Here is a 21,178-nt window from a genome sequence, read left to right as displayed (position 1 = left end):
ATGCTCAATCCATTGGTACCATTGATCCCAGCTCTGAATCTTTCTGGCCACGTAAATCTATTGTCAGTCTATCCATTTCGGCACATTCATAAATTTTATTAATTATTGTACTTTCCGGGGGGATTTCTGAGTTTTTCCAAAATTGTGCAAATATTATCCTAGCCGCCACACTGTTGGCGTGGTTTATTTTGTGGGTGTGGCATGCTGGCCATGTGACCAGGTGGGAGTGGCTTGACAATCATGTGACCAGGGGTGGTGGCTTAAAGGTCATGTGACTGGCTTAAAAGTGGCCAACTTGACGTCACTCACGTCAAGGGTTTGGGTTAGGGTGCCTGGCCTCTCCTCAACTCAAAGAGATACAATTTCCCTATCTATTGACTATTACTGAGCATCTAAAATATACTATTTAATTCTATGTACTGTATATATGCCACATGTGTACATACATATTACACACAGGCACACACATTATCTACTATATAAACTGTATGTGTACACACATACACGCACACACACAGCTCTTCTGAAATTATACACATTCAACCTCATTTACCGCGATCAGAAAAACATACCCAGAGCCCAGAAGGGGGGGGGGGGGAAAAAAATTCTACCAGTTCTGCATACCTGCACGAATCCCAGCAACCGATAAGGTCCCACAGAGTTGGCCTTCTCCGGGTCCCGTCGACTAAACAATGTCATTTGGCGGGCCCTAGGGGAAGAGCCTTCTCTGTGGCGGCCCTGGCCCTCTGGAACCAACTCCCCCCCGGAGATTAGAGCTGCCCCCACCCTTCCTGTCTTCCGTAAACTACTTAAGACTCACTTATACCGCCAGGCATGGGGGAGTTGAGACACCTTTTCCCTAGGCTTTTTTATACTTTGTTTTATGTTTGTATGAATATGTTGTTTGGTTTTTAAAAAAAATAATGATAGATTTGTTCCACTGCTATATCGTTTTTATTGCTGTTGTGAGCCGCCCCGAGTCCTCAGAGAGGGGCGGGATACAAATCTAATTAATAATAATAATAATAATAATAATAATAATAATAATAATAATACCTGACCATTTTTTTTTAACCGGTTCTGCATACCTGACTGTACCCATAAGAGCCCAGCCCTGTCCATGGACCATAGGCTGGGGACCCCTGCATTAAAGCTTTTATTCGGAAATAATATAAAGTCCATAGTTTTATCATTTTCTACGTTTTCGCTCTCAACATCAGTAGATGAGATATTTGGGTTTCAAAGGGGCCAAGCAGCAGCTTTTCAGATGTCAACAGGTGCTAATCTCTGCAATCAGCAAATGACCTCGACCTTGTTTTATTCCCACAAAACACCTGTTGTTTTGCTAACATTTTCTCTTTTATCTCCAACTCGGTTGTTACCTGCTTTTCCAGCACAGCGGCGTTTTCCACGATAGTTGCTATAGTAATTTCCTTCTGATGAAGCTCCTCTGTCAAGCTAGAGTTTTCCATCCTCAGTCTCTCCACCTCGGAGCGATGGGATTGCTCTTCCTGAGAAAGCTGGACCGTTATCTGCAGCCGACATGGCCCCAAAACAAACAATAAGAGTTGGCTTTTGATAGGGTATAATTTCTCACCCGCTTACTGACTTTGGGAGCGGTCTATTCTTAAACGTCAACTATGTGACAGTGACCAACACAAAGGAATTTAAAATGGCTTGATTCCGAACAGCCAAGCTTTGCTAGTTATTGCTCTGAATATGTTTAGGGGGTTTTCTTTTTTTAAAAAAAATAAATTTTATTGCATTATATACATATTTAAAAACACACATAAACAGATCATTGTATTATTAGTTTGTGAATACAATTATAGATTGTCTGTTAAAGGACGATACAACATGTAATTCAGATCCACCCCCTACCCCTGCTGCCTCTTTGCAGCTTATCTTATTGTAAATTCACGGATATTCGTATCAGCGAGATTATGTACATATATATATATCAATTGTACACATATACAAATCTATATATAGAAATAACAGTAATAGTTCAGTTAAAAGAAATTGTCAACAAATAAATAAAGTGATATTTATCTATATTTGAATTGTTATTGTATTTTCTTTCCTTTTTCATATCTGCCTTACGTACATCTATTTTTCCCCGATCATTGACCCAATTATAAAAGTTTTTCCATCTGTCTATATCTTGTGATTTTTTATCGTTTTTGTGTTAGTGTATTGTATTCTGCACAGTCAAGCATTTTTTTGATCATATCTCTTTCTGTTGGTGGATCTTCTTTCTTCCAGTTTTGTGCTATAGTGATCCTGCTTGCCGTTATTAAGTGTTGTATTAAATGGTATTTTTCTTTCTTGACTCTCAAATCTATTATACCCAGTAAAAAAAATCTCTGGTTTTAGTTGTAGTTTAATTTTAGTAATTTCATATATCCAATTTCTAATTTTAATTTTTGGGCAAGTCCACCACATGTGGAAGAATGTTCCATTTGTGTTTGGACATCTCCAACAGTTTGGTTTAAATTTGGGATAAATTTGGGCTTTAGGGGTTTTTCTATGTTGCTCCCAATGTCCATCCCACAGGGGAAGAGGTATTGAGCATAAAACACGATTTGGAAGGAATTCTCCCTTGCCCCCCAATAGTCCTAAGGGTGCTTTATCAGGAGGCAACTGGACTCCATTTTTTTTCTTTTGAAGATCACCCCAAATAATACTGGCTACGAGACATTTTGAAATATCTTTTCAAAATAAATAAATAATAAAATACCTCGTTTAGCTCTTTGTGTAAATTGTCTTGCTGCTTTTCCAGAATAAGTATCTGAGTTTTCTTTATTTCCAGATCCTTGATGCGTTGTGCATAAGCTGACTGAAGCCTATTAATATATGTATATATATATATATAAATATAAATATAAATTTCAAGCTCTTTACCTATTGTGTTTACAGCAAAAATATTTAAATAAAATCAGAGAAGATATAGGAAATGTCTCTTGGGGAAGATCTCATTATTTCCAGTTTCTTCCCCCACCCCCCTACAATAATAATAATAATTATTATTTATTGGATTTGTGTGCCGCCCCTCTCCGCAGACTCGGGGCGGCTAACAACAGAATAAAAACAGCATGTAAATCCAATACAAAAAAGCTAAAAAAACCTTCATTCTAAAACCAAACATACATACAAACAAACAAACATACCATGCATAAATTGTAAAGGCTTAGGGGGAAAGAATATCTCAGTTCCCCCATGCCTGACGGCAGAGGTGGGTTTTTAGGAGCTTGCGAAAGGCGAGGAGGGGGGGGCAGTTCTAATCTCCAGGGGGAGTTGGTTCCAGAGGGTCGGGGCTGCCACAGAGAAGGCTCTTCCCCTGGGCCCCACCAAACGACATTGTTTTGTTGACGGGACCCGGAGAAGGCCCACTCTGTGGGACCTAACCGGTCGCTGGGATTCGTGCGGCAGAAGGCGGTCTCGTAGATACATAAATGTGATACATCAATTTTCTTCTCTAGGGCTTCCCCCACACGTATTCATGTATCTCAAGAATATACTTATTATAAAAATACATTTTTGTAAGTATAAAAGAGTACAAGACCTGACCTTACAAAAATGTTTGCTAAAAGGCAGTATCAATTATATTGTACAATGTACATTTTCTTCACTTATTCCCCTGTTGAATGTTTTGGTGTACAGAACACATTATATTATAAGTCCCTATACAATATTTATAGCCAGGGCAGTAATTATCTAATATTTTCATAAAATCCAGCTATGTATCTCTGATGATGCCCAATAAGAATGAAAACAGTCACACACTGCCTCCTGGTGGTCAGTGTAACTAAAACCACAACATAGGATATATAGAATCTATACCAGTGATGGCAAATCATTTTTTGTTTGGGCGCCAAAAGGGTGCACATGCATGTGATAGCGCATGCATACATTCCCACACCCATAATGGAATGTCCTCCCCCGTGCATGCGCACACAAACCCACTCCCCACGCTGCCCCATGCACATGCGTGCAGGCAGTGGTGGGCTACGAGCCGGACCGCTAAATTGTGCTCGCCGCTGCGGATCATTAGTTCTTGCGGGACCAGCGTTATTTTGCTGCTGTACCTGTGTAGGAAGCAAAATTGTGCATGGAACCACAGGTGCGCCCATGTTTCAGCAAAGTTTTTTGTTTCCGCGCATGCTGAAACACGGGTGCACTTGTGGCTCCGTGCGCGATGTTGCTTCCTCCACAGGTGCAGCAGCAAAATCACTACGGTAGCGAGCGCAATTTAGTGTTCCGGCTCGTAGCCCACCTACGATTAAGTCACATTATTTGAATAGCCACAAAAAAAAACAAATTATAGACAGCATTATTTGTTGAGGAGCACAGTAACATGTTACGGTTACTGAAGTTAGTTGGGGGAAAGATCAAAAGCAGCATGAGAAAATATTATTTTACTGAAAGAGTAGTAGATCCTTGGAACCAACTTCCAGTAGACGTGGTAGATAAATCCACAGTAACTGAATTTAAACATGCCTGGGATAAACATATATCCATCCTAAGATAAAATACAGAAAATAGTATAAGGGCAGACTAGATGGACCATGAGGTCTTTTTCTGCCGTCAGACTTCTATGTTTCTATGTACTGAACCCACAGGGTTCAGTATGATAACAGATTAGTCAAGTAGCTCAATTTTCTTTAATTGCTATAAAAGTTCAGTTCTAGCTAATGATTCAAATGATTAAAGTGTTTATGGGTAAAAATATACTATTTAATAATTTCCTATTTTAAAAGTAATCAAGGATCATACTAGGGTACTAGATTAGATTAGATTAGATTAGATTTATTGGATTTATATGCCGCCCCTCTCCGCAAACTCGGGGCGGCTCACGACAATAATAAAAAACAGTACATAATAACAAATCCAATGCCCACCAATCTAATTACAATTTAAAATTAGTAATGTCATAAAACAATCCCAATATATATAAAAAACAGGCACACAGTCAATCAATCAATCAATCAGAGAAGGAAGGACAATCAAAAAACTATTAAGTATTCAATAAATAGTGCATAAACCTACTACCCCCATTACTGGGGTCCTTGTAATTGACACCGGGGAAAAATGCAATATCTTCATCACAACTCAAAAACTCTGCATTCTTACTTTAGAGGAAGCGCCCTTAAAACTACTGAGACTTACTTCCCAACTGGCCTATAGAAGATCATGCCTCTGCTGCCATGCAGAAAGCATGGAACCATGCTTTTGACGTATAGGGGTAGAGTTTCAATACCTACTTCACTTGATTTTCTTCTTTGCTTTTATACTCTTCGATTTTGGCCACTTCCTTTCGCAACTGCTGGCATTCCAGCTCGACTATCTTTAGGAGGTCTTCACGAGACTGCAGTTCATTCCTCACTTCGGTGAGTCTGGCTTCAGTGTTCTAAATAAAACCCAAACAGCACACTCAATTCATTTGCTCAGTGATACCTCGCTGTTCCACAATTCGGAGCTCTTTTGCCCTGGGTGATATTCCATGGAACCAGAGTCTTTTTTGAAAAATTTGGAAAGTAGGCTTTATTCGGTCGGGCTCTCTGGTAGACTTCTCCCAAAAATTCACAGGTACAAATTTTAGACACACACACGTTTGAAAATTCAAAACAATGTTCTTTATAATGAAAAGTCACTTAAACTAATCCCTCTTTTGGTATAGCGAAGAGCACTCGTCTCCAAACAAACTGGTAATTGGTACAAGTCCCTTATCAGTTCTGTGATACTTAGCTTGCAGCTGTGAGGCAATTCACAGTCCTTCTCCTTTCACAAAGTGAAACACACTTTGCTCTGGTTTAGTTTCAAAGCGGGGGAAAATCAGCACACAAAAGGTCAAAGTCAGCAAAGCAGGCACAAAACACAATGATCAGATAATCCTCCACAATGGCCAAACCCACAGGCTGCTCTTTATAGCAGCCTCACTAATTACCACAGCCCCACCCAACCACAGGTGGCCTCATTTTCTTTGATAATAATCTCTCAGTTGTTGTTGCCTATGCATCGCTCTCCGCATGCATGGCTGTATCATTAACTCTTGTTCTGAATCCAAGGAGGAGAGAGATAATTGATCTCCTTCTGAGCTGTCTGCCACACTCTCCTCCTCCCTGTCACTCATGTCTTCTTGGTCAGAGGAGCCTTCATCGCAGATTCCACCGTGGGGGGGGGGGCAAAACAGGCCTGCAGCATGTGGATGTCTCCCCCACATTCACAGTCCTTGGGGCAGGAGCTGGGCCAGAGCTAACCACAACAGGCTTCCTATTTTTTTTTAATTGCCGGATTCTCTCTGCAGGAAGATTGCTCAGAAATAAAGCAAGAAACCTGCAAGCCTTTGGGTATTCAGAAATGGGAGGCTAAAACATATGAAGAACGGTTGCAAGAACTGGGCATGGCTAGTTTAATGAAAAGAAGGACCAGGGGAGACATGATAGCAGTGTTCCAATATCTCAATATCTCCAATATCTCAGGGGTTACTACAAAGAAGAGGCAGTCAAACTATTCTCCAAAGCAACTGAGAGTAGAACAAGAAGCAATGGTTGGAAGTTGAACAAGGAGAGAAGCAACTTAGAAGCAAGGAGAAATTTCCTGATAGTAAGAACAATTAATCAGTGGAACAGCTTGCCTCCAGAAGTTGTGAATGCCCCAACAGTGGTTAAAGAAGATGTTGGATAACCATCTGTCTGAAGTAGTGTAGGGTTTCCTGCCTAGGCAGTGGGTTGGACTAGAAGACCTCCAAGATCCCTTCCAACTCTATTGTTATTATTGTTATTGTAAATAAAACAGGCCCTTTTGAGATGCATTTACTTCTAAGAAAGCTGGCACAGGGTCAGCACACATTCAAAACTCCTGTCTCAGTAAACAACAATATGGTTATCATGAAGGTATCCGTCATAATCCAAAACAGGTGATGGGGCTGGATATTCTGAAAAGCACTTCAGAGTTGTATTGTATTCAATAACTCAATCACATATCGACCCACATATGTTAACCTGATCATACGCAGCTTTTGCTCAGGCAATCTCACACTACTCAAAAGAGCCTACAAAACTTTTGCCAGACCCATCCTAGATTACTGCTCATCTGTCTGGAACCCATACCACATCTCAGACATCAACACCCTTGAAAATGTCCAAAGATATTTCACCAGAAGAGCCCTTCACTCCTCCACTCGAAACAGAATATCCTACGAAAATAGACTAACAATCCTGGCCTAGAAAGCCTAGAACTACGGCGCCTAAAACACGATTTGAGTATTGCCCACAAGATCATATGCTGCAACATCCTACCAATCAATGACTACTTCAGCTTCAACCGCAACAACACAAGAGCATGCAACAGATTCAAACTTAATACAAACCGTTCCAAACATGACTGTAAAAAATATGATTTCAACAATCGAGTTATTGAAGTGTGGAACTCATTACCGAACTCAATTGTGTCAACCACTAACCCCCAACATTTCACCCTTAGACTCTCCACGATTGACCTCTCCAGGTTCCTAAGAGGCCAGTAAGGGGCGTACATAAGTGCACTGGTGTGCCTTTCGTCCCCTGTCCAATTGTCTTTCCTTTCTCTTCGGAGAGGGGCAGCATACAAATCTAATAAATTATTGTTATTATTATGATGATTATTATGATTATTATTATGATTATTATTATTATTCTCTCACTTATCATATATATTTTCTTTCTTTCATATATCCTCTCCTCTAAGTTCACTTTACCCTTATATATATTACTACATGTCTATTTTTCTTCCTATGTATTTGTGTATTGGACAAATGAATAAATAAATAAATAATAAATAATAAATATATGTTTTCTGCCTCTTTGAACACATGGTTCCCCTAAAGATATCTGATGAACTGAGATTCGAAGAGGTGGAGGGAATAGTTGAGCCACGGTGGGGCAGTGGTTAGAGCGCAGCACTGCAGGCTATTTCTGCTGACTGCCGACTGGCAGCAATTTGGTGGTTCAAATCTCACCAGGCTGAAGATTGGCTCAGCCTTTCATCCTTCCGAGATGAGTCAAATGAGGACCCAGATTGTTGGGGGCGATAGGTAGACTCTGTAAACCGCTTTGAGAGGGCTGTAAAAAGTGGTATATAACTCTAAGTGCCATTGCTATTGAGAACTTTATTTTTCCCCCATTCAGATATTTATTTATTTTTTATTTATTAATTGGATTTATATGCTGCCCTCTCCAAAGACTCGGAAACAATATTAATTAAATTGATTATTAATTAATTAATAGTAATTAAAATCAATAATCTAAAAAACCTAGAACCAATTGACATACTCTCATACTCATGGAATAAATGGTACAATTGGTTACAAAAAAGAACAAATAAAGGGGAATAATTAACCTACCTACGCCACAAAGAGGAAACTTGATAAAATCTATTTGGAGTGCTTTACCTTTTTTCATTGATACCAGACTTGCAAAAATAAACATAATTTATAATTAGATAAACTCCAGATTTTTTAAAAAGGTCTGGCAAATCTTATCAAATTGATTAGGAAGGTATTAACCTGTTTGAGTATGTTTTTCTTTTATCTAATCTTTCTTCCTTCCTTTCTCTTGATATAAATTATGTACTTAAGCCCCTTTTATGTTTATGTGTGCGTTTTGCTTGTTTATTTGTTTGATCTTTTTTATTTACATATGAACATAGAATTAGGTTAGAAAAGCAAGAAATATATTGATATGAAAAACCGCATAAGATGTAAAATTGTATATAAAGTAAAATAAGCAGGGAAAGAGAGACTAAGATATCTCTCTATTTTCTGTATGTACCATTGTTTGTTTTTATGAATTTTCAATAAAAGCTTTTTTTTTTAAAAAACAAACATATTCTCATACCCATTCAGTCAACAAGCTCACAATACATTTGTTGGCCAGGGGGTAGCATCTAATGACTCCAAGCCTGGCGGCATAAATGAGGAGGCAATACAAATCTCTGGGGGGAGTTGATTTCAGAGGGCTGGGGCCCCCACAGAGAAGGCTCTTCCCCATCAGAGGAAAATATACATGAGAGGGGTTTCCCCCAAAAAACTTTTCATTATAAACCCTCCTGGCTCCAAAGGGAGCAATCTGCAGGATTTAAAATGGAAGATCAGCTTCCGGATCCCGCCAGCTCACCGATTCTTCTTTCTTAATAATAATAACAACAACAGAGTTGGAAGGGACCTTGGAGGTCTTCTAGTCCAACCCCCTGCTCAGTCAGGAAACCCTACACTACACCAGAGAGATGGTTATTCAACATCATCTTTAAAACTTCCAGTGTTGGGAGCATTCCCAACTTGAACTGGAGGCAAGCTGTTCCACTGGTTAATTGTTCTAACCGGCAGGAAATTTCTCCTAAGTTCTAAGTTAGTTAGTTAGTTAGTTAGTTAGTTAGTTAGTTAGTTAGTTAGTTAGTTAGTTAGTTTGTTTATTTATTTATTTATTTAGATTTGTATGCCACCCCTCTCCGCAGACTCGGGGCGGCTCACAACAAAGTGCAAAAAACAATTTATAACAAATCTAAATTTATACTAAAAAACATTTTTAAAAATCCCATTTTCTAAACTCACATACATGCACACATACCATTCATAAATTATATATGCCTGGGGGAGATGTCTTAGTTCCCCCATGCCTGACGACACAGGTGGGTCTTGAGGAGCTTACTGAAGGCAAGGAGGGTAGGGGCAGTTCTAATCTCCGGGGGGAGTTGGTTCCAGAGGGCCGGGGCCGCCACAGAGAAGGCTCTTCCCCTGGGGCCCGCCAACCGACATTGTTTAGTTGACGGGACCCGGAGAAGGCCCACTCTGTGGGACCTAATCGGTCGCTGGGATTTGTGCGGCAGCAGGCGGTCTCGGAGATATTCTGGTCCAGTGCCATGAAGGGCTTTAAAAGTCATAACCAACACTTTGAATTGTGACCGGAAGTTGATCGGCAACCAATGCAGACTGCAGAGTGTTGGTGAAACATGGGCATACCTAGGTAGGCCCATGACTGCTCTCGCAGCTGCATTCTGCACGATCTGAAGTTGCTTTTCTCCTTGTTTAACTTCCACCCATTGCTCCTTGTTCTACCCTCAGGTGCTTTGGAGAATAGGCTGACTCCTTCTTCTTTGTGGCAACACCTGAGATCTGGATACAGTTTACTGTTTCCCAAAATCTTTCTTATTTCATAGGTAAGACTTTGGGAAAGGGAAAACCGTTGTGTACAAGAAGTGACATTCATTGATTGATTGATTGATTGATTCATTCAATCCATTCATTCATTCATTCAATCAATCAATCCATTCATTTAATTAATTAATTCATTCATTCTAAGCTTGATTATTAACGACTTATATTGATCTACCGATGCAATCCAATGATAAACTTCTTCCCATAATGCATATCAGGCATTAATACAATTAAAAATGTCCAGAGATATTTCCCAAGAAGAGCCCTCCACTCCTCTGTTTGCAACAAAATACCTTATGCCACCATACCTGAAATTTTGGGCTTCGATAATTTAGAACTATGCCACCTTAGGTCTAACCTAAGTGTAGCGCATAAAATTATCTGCTGCCCTGTCCTAATGTTCCCATGTACTCTAAACCAGGGGTAGGCAAAGTTGGCTCTTCTATGACATGTGTGGACTTCAACTCCCAGAATTCCTGAGCTAGCATGATTGGCTCAGGAATTCTGGGAGTTGAAGTCCAAAAGTCAAGAGCCAATTTTGCCTACCCCTGGTCTAAACCATCTCTTGTATACATGTTTATACTTCATAAATGAATGAATGAATGCATAAACAAACAAACAAACAAACAAACAAACAACAAAGCCACTGTTTAGGAACAACAACAAGGAAATAGCTTGGTCTTTACCTGGCATTTTCTTTGGTACATTTTTACTTCCTGTTGGAGCTTTAAGTTTTCTTCTTGTAGTCTGTTTCTGCTCAATGCTATTTCACTCACAGTTGATTCAAGTTTTTCCATAAAGAATTCGTTCCTATCAGCGGACTCGGTAAAAGCACCATTCTGGACCCCGAGCTGCTCATTTCTGTACTGGCTGCAAGAATCCCCATCACTTTGCTTCATCTTTTGACAGGGTATTTGGATTTTACAATTTTGAGCTTGTTTCTGAAACAAACAAACAAAAAACCTTCCAAGAAAACAGTTGCATGAAATTCATTGCTTTGGGAAGAAAGGTATTTCTCTTCTACACTGAAATTTATGCATCTATAGAAAGCTGGCACTTGAGAACTGTAAGTCTATTTATTTAAAGCAAATTTCAGTTCGGAGATTTATAGGAGATGTCCTTGTAGCACCAATCATTTCTCAATCCGGGACTAGCCCAAACTTCTAAGAGCAAATTTATCCACATATGCCCAATGAACTCCAGAAACAAGACAACACTGGAGGGGTGGGGAAACTTCAGTTATGATGAATACATCAACAACTAATTCTCCACTGAGTGAAGAAAAAATGCAGATTTAATACAGAGTATGATGCTCGATTTTTAACATGAGTTAGAAGCAACACCTGGTTTGTTGGAAGTCAGTGGTGGAGGATGGTTTATTAGTATGCTGTAGTCTCTGTTCAGAGGTTGACTTTAAAAAAAAAATTATTTTATTTATTTTTTATTTATTTATTTTTAAGAGTTGAAAGGGCCCATGCAGGGCGTCAAGTCCAACCCCCTGCCTGAGCAGGAATCCTAAAGCACCCCAGCCAAATGGCAGTCCAATCTCCTCTTGAAAGTGGTCTTGGAGTGTATCCCCCTGTTGATGCAGCTTAGGATAGTGTTGGCCTTGGCTCATGTTTAGTTGATTATCCACCAAGACTCCAAGATCATCTTCTATGTTTCTATGTTTATTTTTCTATATATGTGGGGACTCCTGGGAGGGGAGCAGAGGGGTGGATGGGGGACAACCAGGAGTGGGATTTGACGGTTCTCCAAACTGCACAGAATCTTAACTAGAGGTTCTCTAGAACTCCTGCGAACCCCTAGCAGCCCACCCCTATTAGCTCTGTTCTAAAAAACTTGCAGTCTGGACAAGGAAATATAGAAACATTCCCCTCCTCCATTATCTGTATGAATTACAGGGATATTCGTGAGTGGAAAAACCATTTGAAGTGATTGAGATAGTTTTTCTATTAAAAATGCAATTTGCCTGCTTGTATATATGTATGTATGTATGTATGTATGTATGTATGTATGTATGTATGTATGTATGTATGTAGTATGGCCAGCTGAAGAGAACAAAAAAGCTCAAAATAGATCTATACAAGTCTCCCTTCCTTTTCACTTATCAGCAAAAATATGTAACCATGTAAAATTAATGTTGTCGACTATTTAAAAAAAATTATCTGCCTTGTAATGGCCCCTGCATGGGGCCGAGAGGCAAAAGAAAAGCAAAGTTCCTTCCTCCCACATTTGGGAATACCAGAGTGATTTCAACAGAAAATCAACCATATACTGTATATATACATACACACCTACAGCATCACATTCCTGCAATGTTTAAATGTGACAAACCTCATTGGCAAAGATATCTACGTATTAATTTTTATGGTTTAGAAAATGTGGGCAAGTATATATATACCTATCTGGATCTTAGGATATAAGCAACAAATTTGGGCGAGTATATATATATATACCTATCACTCATGCCCTCATCACCTTGAGGTTCGACTACTGTAATGCTCTCTACATGGGGCTACCTTTGAAAAGTGTTCGGAAACTTCAGATCGTGCAGAATGCAGCTGCGAGAGCAATCATGGGCTTCCCAAGGTATGCCCATGTTACACCAACTCTCCACAGTCTACATTGGTTGCCGATCAATTTCCGGTCACAATTCAAAGTGTTGGTTATGACCTATAAAGCCCTTCATGGCATCAGACCAGAATATCTCCGGGACCGCCTTCTGCCGCACGAATCCCAGCGACCGGTTAGGTCCCACAGAGTTGGCCTTCTCCGGGTCCCATCGACTAAGCAATGTCGTTTGGCAGGACCTGGGAGAAGAGCCTTCTCTGTGGTGGCCCCGACCCTCTGGAACCAGCTCCCCCCAGATATCAGAGTTGCCCCCACCCTCCTTGCCTTTCGCAAGCTCCTTAAAACTCACCTCTGTCGTCAGGCATGGGGGAATTGAAATTTCCCTTCCCCCTAGGCTTATAGAATTTATACATGTTATGCTTGTATGTATGCGTGGTTCTTTAAATTGGGGTTTTTAAGATTATTTTTAATATTAGATTTGTTTACATTGTCTTTTTATATTGTTGTTAGCCGCCCCGAGTCTTCGGAGAGGGGCGGCATACAAATCTAATAAATAAATAAAATAAATAAATTCAGGTAAGTATTTATCTAAGCTTCATGGTTCATTTAATTCCAATTCCTCTTAGAGAAGAAGCAAAGAATGGTACCTGGAACAGATTGCATTTCTCAGACAATAATTTTCGCTGAGCATCTAAAGAAACCAAATGATTCTGATATAACGTTTCCTGCTTATCCCACTCTCTTGATTTTGCTCTAAATTCCTGAAAGAAAAAAGCGGCAGCAAGAAAAAAAAGAAAGAAAATATAATTAAATCAGATGACTGAATATCTACTTTCTCTTTATATTTCTTGAAAACGACCAACCGGGACAACCTTCAGCGTAAAGGCCTTCTGCACTTAAAAATTCTTGCATAATACATTGTTACTAGCAATTTAGATAGTCCTTGGCCAGGTGCAAAACACATTATCTGCATTCATTACACTTAGCACTTCGCTGTTCAAGATGCTTGGCCTGCAAAGATGCATTCTCCCATAGAGCCATGCTTCCTCCTCTACCAGCTCTTCAAATAATAAAGAGCTTGCCCTTGTTTCTGTACATCAGCCCAAAGCAATGAAGCTGGGCTGCAATTCCTCTAGTTGTGATTCATTTGTTGGACCCCACAGAGGAGCAGAATCTGGTTGTGATGCTGCAATGAATGCACAATCGTGCATATGATATGAAAATTTTTATTTATTTATTGTTAGAGTTGAAAGGGACCATGAAAGCCATCAAGTCCAACCCCCTGCCCAAGCAGGAACCCTATAGCACACCAGTCAAGTGGCAGTTCAATCTTCTCTTAAAAATGTCCAGAGTGTTGGAGTTCACAACGTCCGCTGGTAGGTTGTTCCATTGGTTGATCGCTCTGACCGTCAGGAAGTTCCTCCTTATCTCCATGTTGAATCTCTCCTTGGTCAGCTTCCAGCCGTTGTTCCTCATCTGGCCCTCTGGTGCCCTGGAGAATAAAGTGATCCCTTCCTCTCTGTGACATCCCCTCGTATACTTGTAGACTGCTATCATGTCCGCTCTGGCCCTCCTTTTCTCTAGGCTATCCATGCCCAGTTCCCTCAGTCTCTCTTCGTTAAGTCTTGGTTTCCAGTCCCTTAATCATCTTGGTTGCTCTTTTTTGCACCTTCTCCAGAGTTTCAATGTCTCTTTTGAAGTGTGGTGACCAGAACTGAATACAGTACTCCAGGTGTGGTTGGACCAGGGCGTAGTAGAGTGGTATTAAGACTTCCCTGGTCTTGGAGTGTATTCCCCTGTTGATGCAGCTTAGGATTGTGATCCCTCAAAATACAGTGATCCCTCATTTTTCGTGGGGGATGCGTTCCAAGACCACCCGTGAAAAACAAATTTCCGTGAAGTAGAGGAAAGATATTTTTTTTTATGCATTTAACGAGAATTTGGACTTTTAAAACCCACCCTTTGCATTAAACAGTCATTCTATAATGTTTCTCAGCTGGAACTGAATGTGATGTCCTGCCAGTTTCTTCAATAGAGTACAGTAGTACTGTAGAAGAATTTTATGAATTTTCAATGGATTTAAAATTTTCAATGGATTTAATGGATTTTAGCCCCCTTTGAAAACCCGTGAAATCCGCGAAGTAGCGAGGGATTACTGTATTGTCATATCAGTCTTTATGGGCCCCCTGCTCGTAAAGCTATTCGGAACATTAGGCTAAGATAGGCAATCAATCCCCAAAGGTGGGATGGGGCTCACTTAACGCCTACCATGGGCCTTTTCATTGGAATTATCCATGCTGGCATTGAAGTCAGAGGTGACGTTAAAAATTTTGTTCTTGAAGGGGGCTTGAAAAACCTTTGATGGTTTCATCATTGAAATTCTGGAGAAGGTGCAGAAAAGAGCAACCAAAATGATCAGGGGTCTAGAAACCAAGACTTACGAAGAGAGACTGTGGGAACTGGGCATGGATAGCCTAGAGAAAAGGAGGGCCAGAGTGGACGATAGCAGTCTACAGGTATACGAGGGGTTGTCACAGAGAGGAGGGGATCACTTTATTCTCCAGGCCCTGGCTTCCGCATGGCCGAAAATCAACTGGCCAGCATGCACATGTATGCTGGAGCTGACATAGGGCAACGTTTTGCATGTCCTCAGATATGGCTGTGCATGCCAACTGTGGCACATCCGCCATAGGTTCATCATCACTGCCCCATAATGTATGTTCAACCATACCATAATAGAATAGAATAGAGTAGAGTAGAGTAGAGTAGAATAAGTTGAAAGGGACCTTGGAGGGCTTCATTACCATTTAGGGTTATACCTCATGATTCTTGACAAATGTATATATATATATATTTATGTACACTGAGAGCATATGCACCAAAGACAAATACCTTGTGTGTCCAATCACACTTGGCCAATAAAAAATTCTATTCTATTCTATTCTATTTCATTCTATTCAGGATCCTATCCTATCCTATTCAAAAGTTGTTGTTGTTGTTATTATTATTATTATTATTATTATTATTATTATTATTTAGATTTGTACGCCACCCCTCTCCGTAGACTAGGGGCGGCTCACAACATACAATAAAACAATTCATAACAAATCTAATAAATTTTTAAAAACATTAAAAAAACCCATTATTAAACCAGACACACACACAGACATATCATACACAAATTGTATAGGCCCGAGGGGGGGGAATGCCTCAATTCCCCCATGCCTGATGGCAGAGGTGAGTTTTAAGGAGTTTATGGAAGGCAAGGAGGGTGGGGGCAGTTCTAATCTTCAGGGGGAACTGGTTCCAGAGAGTCGGGGCTGCCACAGAGAAGGCTCTTCCCCTGGGAAGTTGATGAATATATAATAGAATCATTTCTCTCTCTAGCCTAAGACAAATACACTCAAATCGCACCCTTGAATGGGTTTTTCTACCATTCTTTCCTGCAGTAAAGTTCTGTCATCTTCCGCTTTTTGCTAGATTTCTCAGAAGCTCTTCCCCACTTCGCTTTCAAGCTAAGAACAAATGCAAACACTATTCTTTCATCCCTCCCCGCATAAAAGACAAGGCTGCCTTTGAAAAGGGCATTTCCTTCAGCTCTTTCTGCCACGGAGAAGAGAAATACATGTACTCTGTTCTGAAGCCATTGTCTTTTTGAAGCAGCTCTGGGGAAACTTGTAAATTTTGCCTTGGCAAAATGCAGATTCTGTGACACAAGGACGTCTCCAGCAGTAGACCCAGCAGTAAATTAGCAATTAAAACACTAGTGGATGAAGAAAGCTCGGTGAGCCATACTCATCAATGCCTCCCTGTGCTTAGACTCCGTTGATAGAATCTCTCCCTCCCAAACTGCAGATACCTAAATAATGCATCAAGCGATCTTTTATATTCTCGGGGCATATAAATTTGAAGGGGCCCTGGTGCTTTGAGCTTGGGTTGTTTTCTTGCAGATGTTTCATTATCCAAACTAGGGAACATCATCAGTGCTAGGAAGGAGTTTCGAGTAAGAAATGAGTAAGGGGGAGATTGTTAGTACAGGGTACATGTGTGTTAGGGATTGCCATTATAAACTGCATATTGTAAACTGTACCAAACTTGTACTTAAAGGGTTAATGTACACTCAAAGAGTTAACATTTACTTGAAGAGTTAATGTTCAAGGATCTTGCCCATTCACTTCCTTGTTACTTTTACTTTTGCCTGAGACGGGGGAGTCGTGTCTAAGCTCTGTGCTTGTATAAGCTGCGTGCTTTATCTGTATTGTATAAGCTTCGTGCTTTATCTATATTATATTTTAGCTTTGTGCTTGTTATCTATATTCTGTTTTGCTCTGTATTTGCTATGTGCATATTTTGGTTTGTTTATATTTTGTTTATATGTAAATAATACTTATTTAACTAAGTCTGTGTCTTGGCTTTATCACACATCCACGCTCTATTAAGATTCTCTGCTCGGTATTGTCGAAGGTTTCATAGCATAGCTAACTGAGACAAGCCAACAGTAGTCAATGACTACTTCAGCTTCAACTGCAACAACACAAGAGCACGCAACAAATTCAAACTTAGTATTAATCGCTCCAAGCTTGACTGTAAAAAATATGACTTTAGCAATCGAGTTGTCGAAGCGTGGAACTCATTACTGGGCTCAGTAGTGTCAACCCCTAACCCCCAACATTTCTCCCTTAGACTCTCCATGATTGACCTCTCCAGGTTCCTAAGAGGTCAGTAAGGGGCGTAAATAAGTGCACTAGCCTGCCTTTCATCCCCTGTCCAATTGTCTCTCCTTATCTCATATATCATATATCTTTTCTTCCTTTCATATATCTTCTCCTCTACTTTTATATCCTTTCTTTATATATAATACCTCATGTCTATCCTCTTCAATATGTATTGTGTATTGGACAAAATAAATAAAAAAATAAAAGAAATAAAAGAAACAGGAGCAAAACCCACTCCTTACTAGCACTGATGATGTTTCCTAGTTTGGGTAATGAAATGTCTCTGCAAGACAACAAGCAAGCTCAGAGAGCACCAAGGGCCCCTCATGTCAACCTCGAGTTCTCCTTTACTGGTAGTCTATAAATCTGTTGTTCCCAACTAAGCTGGCAGCTGAGAGGTCCCCTTCCCCTTCCCCCAAAATAGCTATGTCTAAGTCCCTGTCTTTGTCATATATTGGTGTGCTTTTAAGTCATTGGACAAGATCGGAGGTGTCTAACAGATGCTACAATAATGTGCTTCATGATATCATTGTCCAAATGATACAGATACAGATTAACAGAGTTGGAAGAGTAATCACACATGTTACATATTTGCATCCCATAATATTACATATATTGATTAAAATGAGGTCTGACCTCAGCAGGGGCGTAATTGTAGGGAAAAATTATGTTTAGAGTTCACCAAAGAGATAAGCCAGATCCCAGGTTGTGCTAACAAAGTTTTCTTTCTTTCTTTCTTTCTTTCTTTCTTTCTTTCTTTCTTTCTTTCTTCTTTCTTTCTTTCTTTCATTTATTTATTTTGTCCAATACAGGGTTTTAGTGGGTATATATATATATACACACACATACACACACACATAGAAAAATACATGATGAAGGTTATAGAGTAGTAAAATATATCTAAGAAAGAATAGAAAAGAAGATATAGTAATAGAACATATCAATGAAAGAATAGAAGAAGAGATATAGGAATAGAAGAAAGGTATAGGAGATATAGGAGAGCAATAGGACAGGGGACGGAAGGCACTCTAGTGCACTTGTACTCGCCCCTTACTGACCTCTTAGGAATCTGGATAGGTCAACCGTAGATAACCTAAGGGTAAAGTGTTGGGGGTTTGGGGATGACACTATGGAGTCCGGTAATGAGTTCCACGCTTCGACAACTCGGTTACTGAAGTCATATTTTTTACAGTCAAGTTTGGAGCGCTTAATATTAAGTTTAAATCTGTTGTGTGCTCTTGTGTTGTTGTGGTTGAAGCTGAAGTAGTCGCCGACAGGCAGGACGTTGCAGCATATGATCTTGTGGGCAATACTTAGATCTTCTTATCTGGAGCTAGTCTCCAGCTTGTTATTTATTTATTTAGTCCAATACACAATGAGGGTTTTAGTGGGTATTGTTTATCAGTTTAGGAATGTTAAAAGCTAATAAATCAGAAAACCATTTTAAAAGAGACAAAATAAATCAAATTAAAGTAAAAAGTAACTATGCTAGAGTATAGAATAGAATTCTTTATTGGTGATTGGACACACAAGGAATTTGTCTTTGGTGCTTATGCTCTCAGTGTACATAAAAGAAAAAGATACATTTGTCAAGAATCATGAGGTACAACACTTAATGATTGTCATATAGGTCAAAAAATCAATCAGGAAACAATAAATATTAATAAAAGTCTTAAGGATACAAGCAACAAGTTACAGTCATAAGTGGGAGGATAGGAATGACTAAACAATGTCGCTTGGCGGGACCCAGGAGAAGAGCCTTCTCTGTGGCGGCCCCGGCCCTCTGGAACCAACTCCCCCCAGAGATTAGAATTGCCCCCACCCTCCTTGCCTTTCGTAAGCTTCTTAAAACCCACCTCTGCCGCCAGGCATGGGGGAACTGAGACACTCTTTCCCTCTAGGCCTTTACAATTTTATGCATGGTATGTCTGTATGTATGTTTGGTTTTATAATAAGGGTTTTTAACCGTTTTAATATTGGATTGTTATATGCTGTTTTTATTACTGTTGTTAGCCGCCCCGAGTCTGCGGAGAGGGGCGGCATACAAATCCAATAAATAAATGAATGAATGAATGAATGAATGAATGAATGAATGAATGAATGAGGAGGAAAAACTAGTCATAATAGTAGTGCAGACTTAGTAAATAGTTCGACAATGTTGACGGAATTACTTGTTTAGCAGAGTGCTTTACAAATTACAAAGCCCGTGTCATTTGCCCCTCAGTTTGCCATCAAATGTTTATTTATTTATCAATTCGACTTCTATGCCGCCCAATCCCAACGGGACTCAGGGCGGATGTTATATGAAACATGCCCTCATTTTCTGAGCCTCCAAACAAAACAAATAAGCAAAAGCTAGAATCTATTTTTTTTCTCACAGCGTATCCAAAGAATGCCACATCTGATTAAAGGTGAAAGGAGACTGATTCTTGCAGGTCTCCAAAGACAAATCATCCTATTTTCCCCCTTTCTACCCCGTCTTTTAGTCACAAAAGAAGCACGGCTTCAAATAGGGATCTTTACCTCCAGCTTCTGGTTTAAACTGTTCATCTGGAAAGGCGTTTCTTGGGTTTCCATGCATTTCTCCATACTGGGAGTTTTGTTTTCTTTTAATTGGTGCAACTGTAACTTCTCATAGCTTTGTGTCAGCTTAGCAAACTAAAAATAAAGGAATGCCAAGAATATATTATTCTTTTTAAAAAACCTGGCGACAGAATGGGCTAAGGTACTTAAGCTTGAATATTATATAATTAGCTAGACTTTTTTTAAAAAAAATATACAGTGGTACCTCATGATACGAACTTAATTGGTTTCAGGAGGAGGTTCGTAAGGTGAAAAGTTCGTAATATGAAACAACGTTTCCCATAGGAATCAATGTAAAAGCAAATAATGCGTGCAAATCCTTCAGGAAAATCCTAAACTTTAGAAGGGAGGCGAACAGACGGCAGGGAGGAGCAGCTAAAGGGGGCGGGTGGAAGAAGCAAGGCTAGGCTAAAGGGTGAGTGGGAAGGAAGAAAGGCAAGGGGGGGGCGCCCCTCCCTTTTCTTTCTTAAAAAGACACAGTTTCAGTGCTTTTGCACGCATGCAAAATCTTTACTCCTCCAAGCTGCCCCTCCCTTTTCTTTCTTAAAAAGACACAGTTTCAGTGCTTTTGCAAGCATGCAAAATCTTTACTCCTCCAAGCTGCCCCTCCCTTTTCTTTCTTAAAAAGACACCGTTTCAGTGCTTTTGCAAGCATGCAAAATCTTTACTCCTCCAAGCTGCCCCTCCCTTTTCTTTCTTAAAAAGACACCGTTTCAGTGCTTTTGCAAGCATGCAAAATCTTTACTCCTCCAAGCTGCCCCTCCCTTTTCTTTCTTAAAAAGACATGGTTTCAGTGCTTTTGCAAGCATGCAAAATCTTTACTCCTCCAAGCTGCCCCTCCCTTTTCTTTCTTAAAAAGACACAGTTTCAGTGCTTTTGCAAGCATGCAAAATCTTTACTCCTCCAAGCTGCCCCTCCCTTTTCTTTCTTAAAAAGACATGGTTTCAGTGCCTTTGCAAGCATGCAAAATCTTTACTCCTCCAAGCTGCCCCTCCTTTTTCTTTCTTAAAAAGACACCGTTTCAGTGCTTTTGCAAGCATGCAAAATCTTTACTCCTCCAAGCTGCCCCTCTCTTTTCTTTCTTAAAAAGACATGGTTTCAGTGCTTTTGCAAG

At 39.9% G+C, this 21,178-nt stretch overlaps 1 protein-coding gene across 3 annotated transcripts in view; it reads right to left on the bottom strand.

Annotated features, from left to right (window-relative positions):
• DEUP1 (deuterosome assembly protein 1) overlaps positions 1 to 21,178 on the bottom strand; it is a 75,131-nt gene that overhangs the window by 35,324 nt on the left and 18,629 nt on the right. For all 3 annotated transcript variants that reach the window (XR_011559085.1, XM_070751651.1, XM_070751650.1), the window contains exons 5-10: positions 20,005 to 20,139; positions 13,414 to 13,527; positions 10,879 to 11,133; positions 5,265 to 5,410; positions 2,741 to 2,846; positions 1,383 to 1,532 (exon numbers count right to left, since the gene is read on the bottom strand). Coding sequence is in view for 2 of the 3 variants with exons in the window: in XM_070751651.1 (XP_070607752.1) it covers positions 1,383 to 1,532; positions 2,741 to 2,846; positions 5,265 to 5,410; positions 10,879 to 11,133; positions 13,414 to 13,527; positions 20,005 to 20,139 (906 nt within the window). In the remaining variant the exon portion in view is untranslated. The remainder of the gene's footprint in view (positions 1 to 1,382; positions 1,533 to 2,740; positions 2,847 to 5,264; positions 5,411 to 10,878; positions 11,134 to 13,413; positions 13,528 to 20,004; positions 20,140 to 21,178) is intronic.

The sequence above is a fragment of the Erythrolamprus reginae genome, chromosome 4 (assembly GCF_031021105.1).
Source record: "Erythrolamprus reginae isolate rEryReg1 chromosome 4, rEryReg1.hap1, whole genome shotgun sequence".
Lineage (NCBI taxonomy): Eukaryota > Metazoa > Chordata > Lepidosauria > Squamata > Dipsadidae > Erythrolamprus > Erythrolamprus reginae.
The sequence above is the reverse complement of the archived record's forward strand: the minus strand, read 5'-3'. Positions and strand labels throughout refer to the sequence as shown.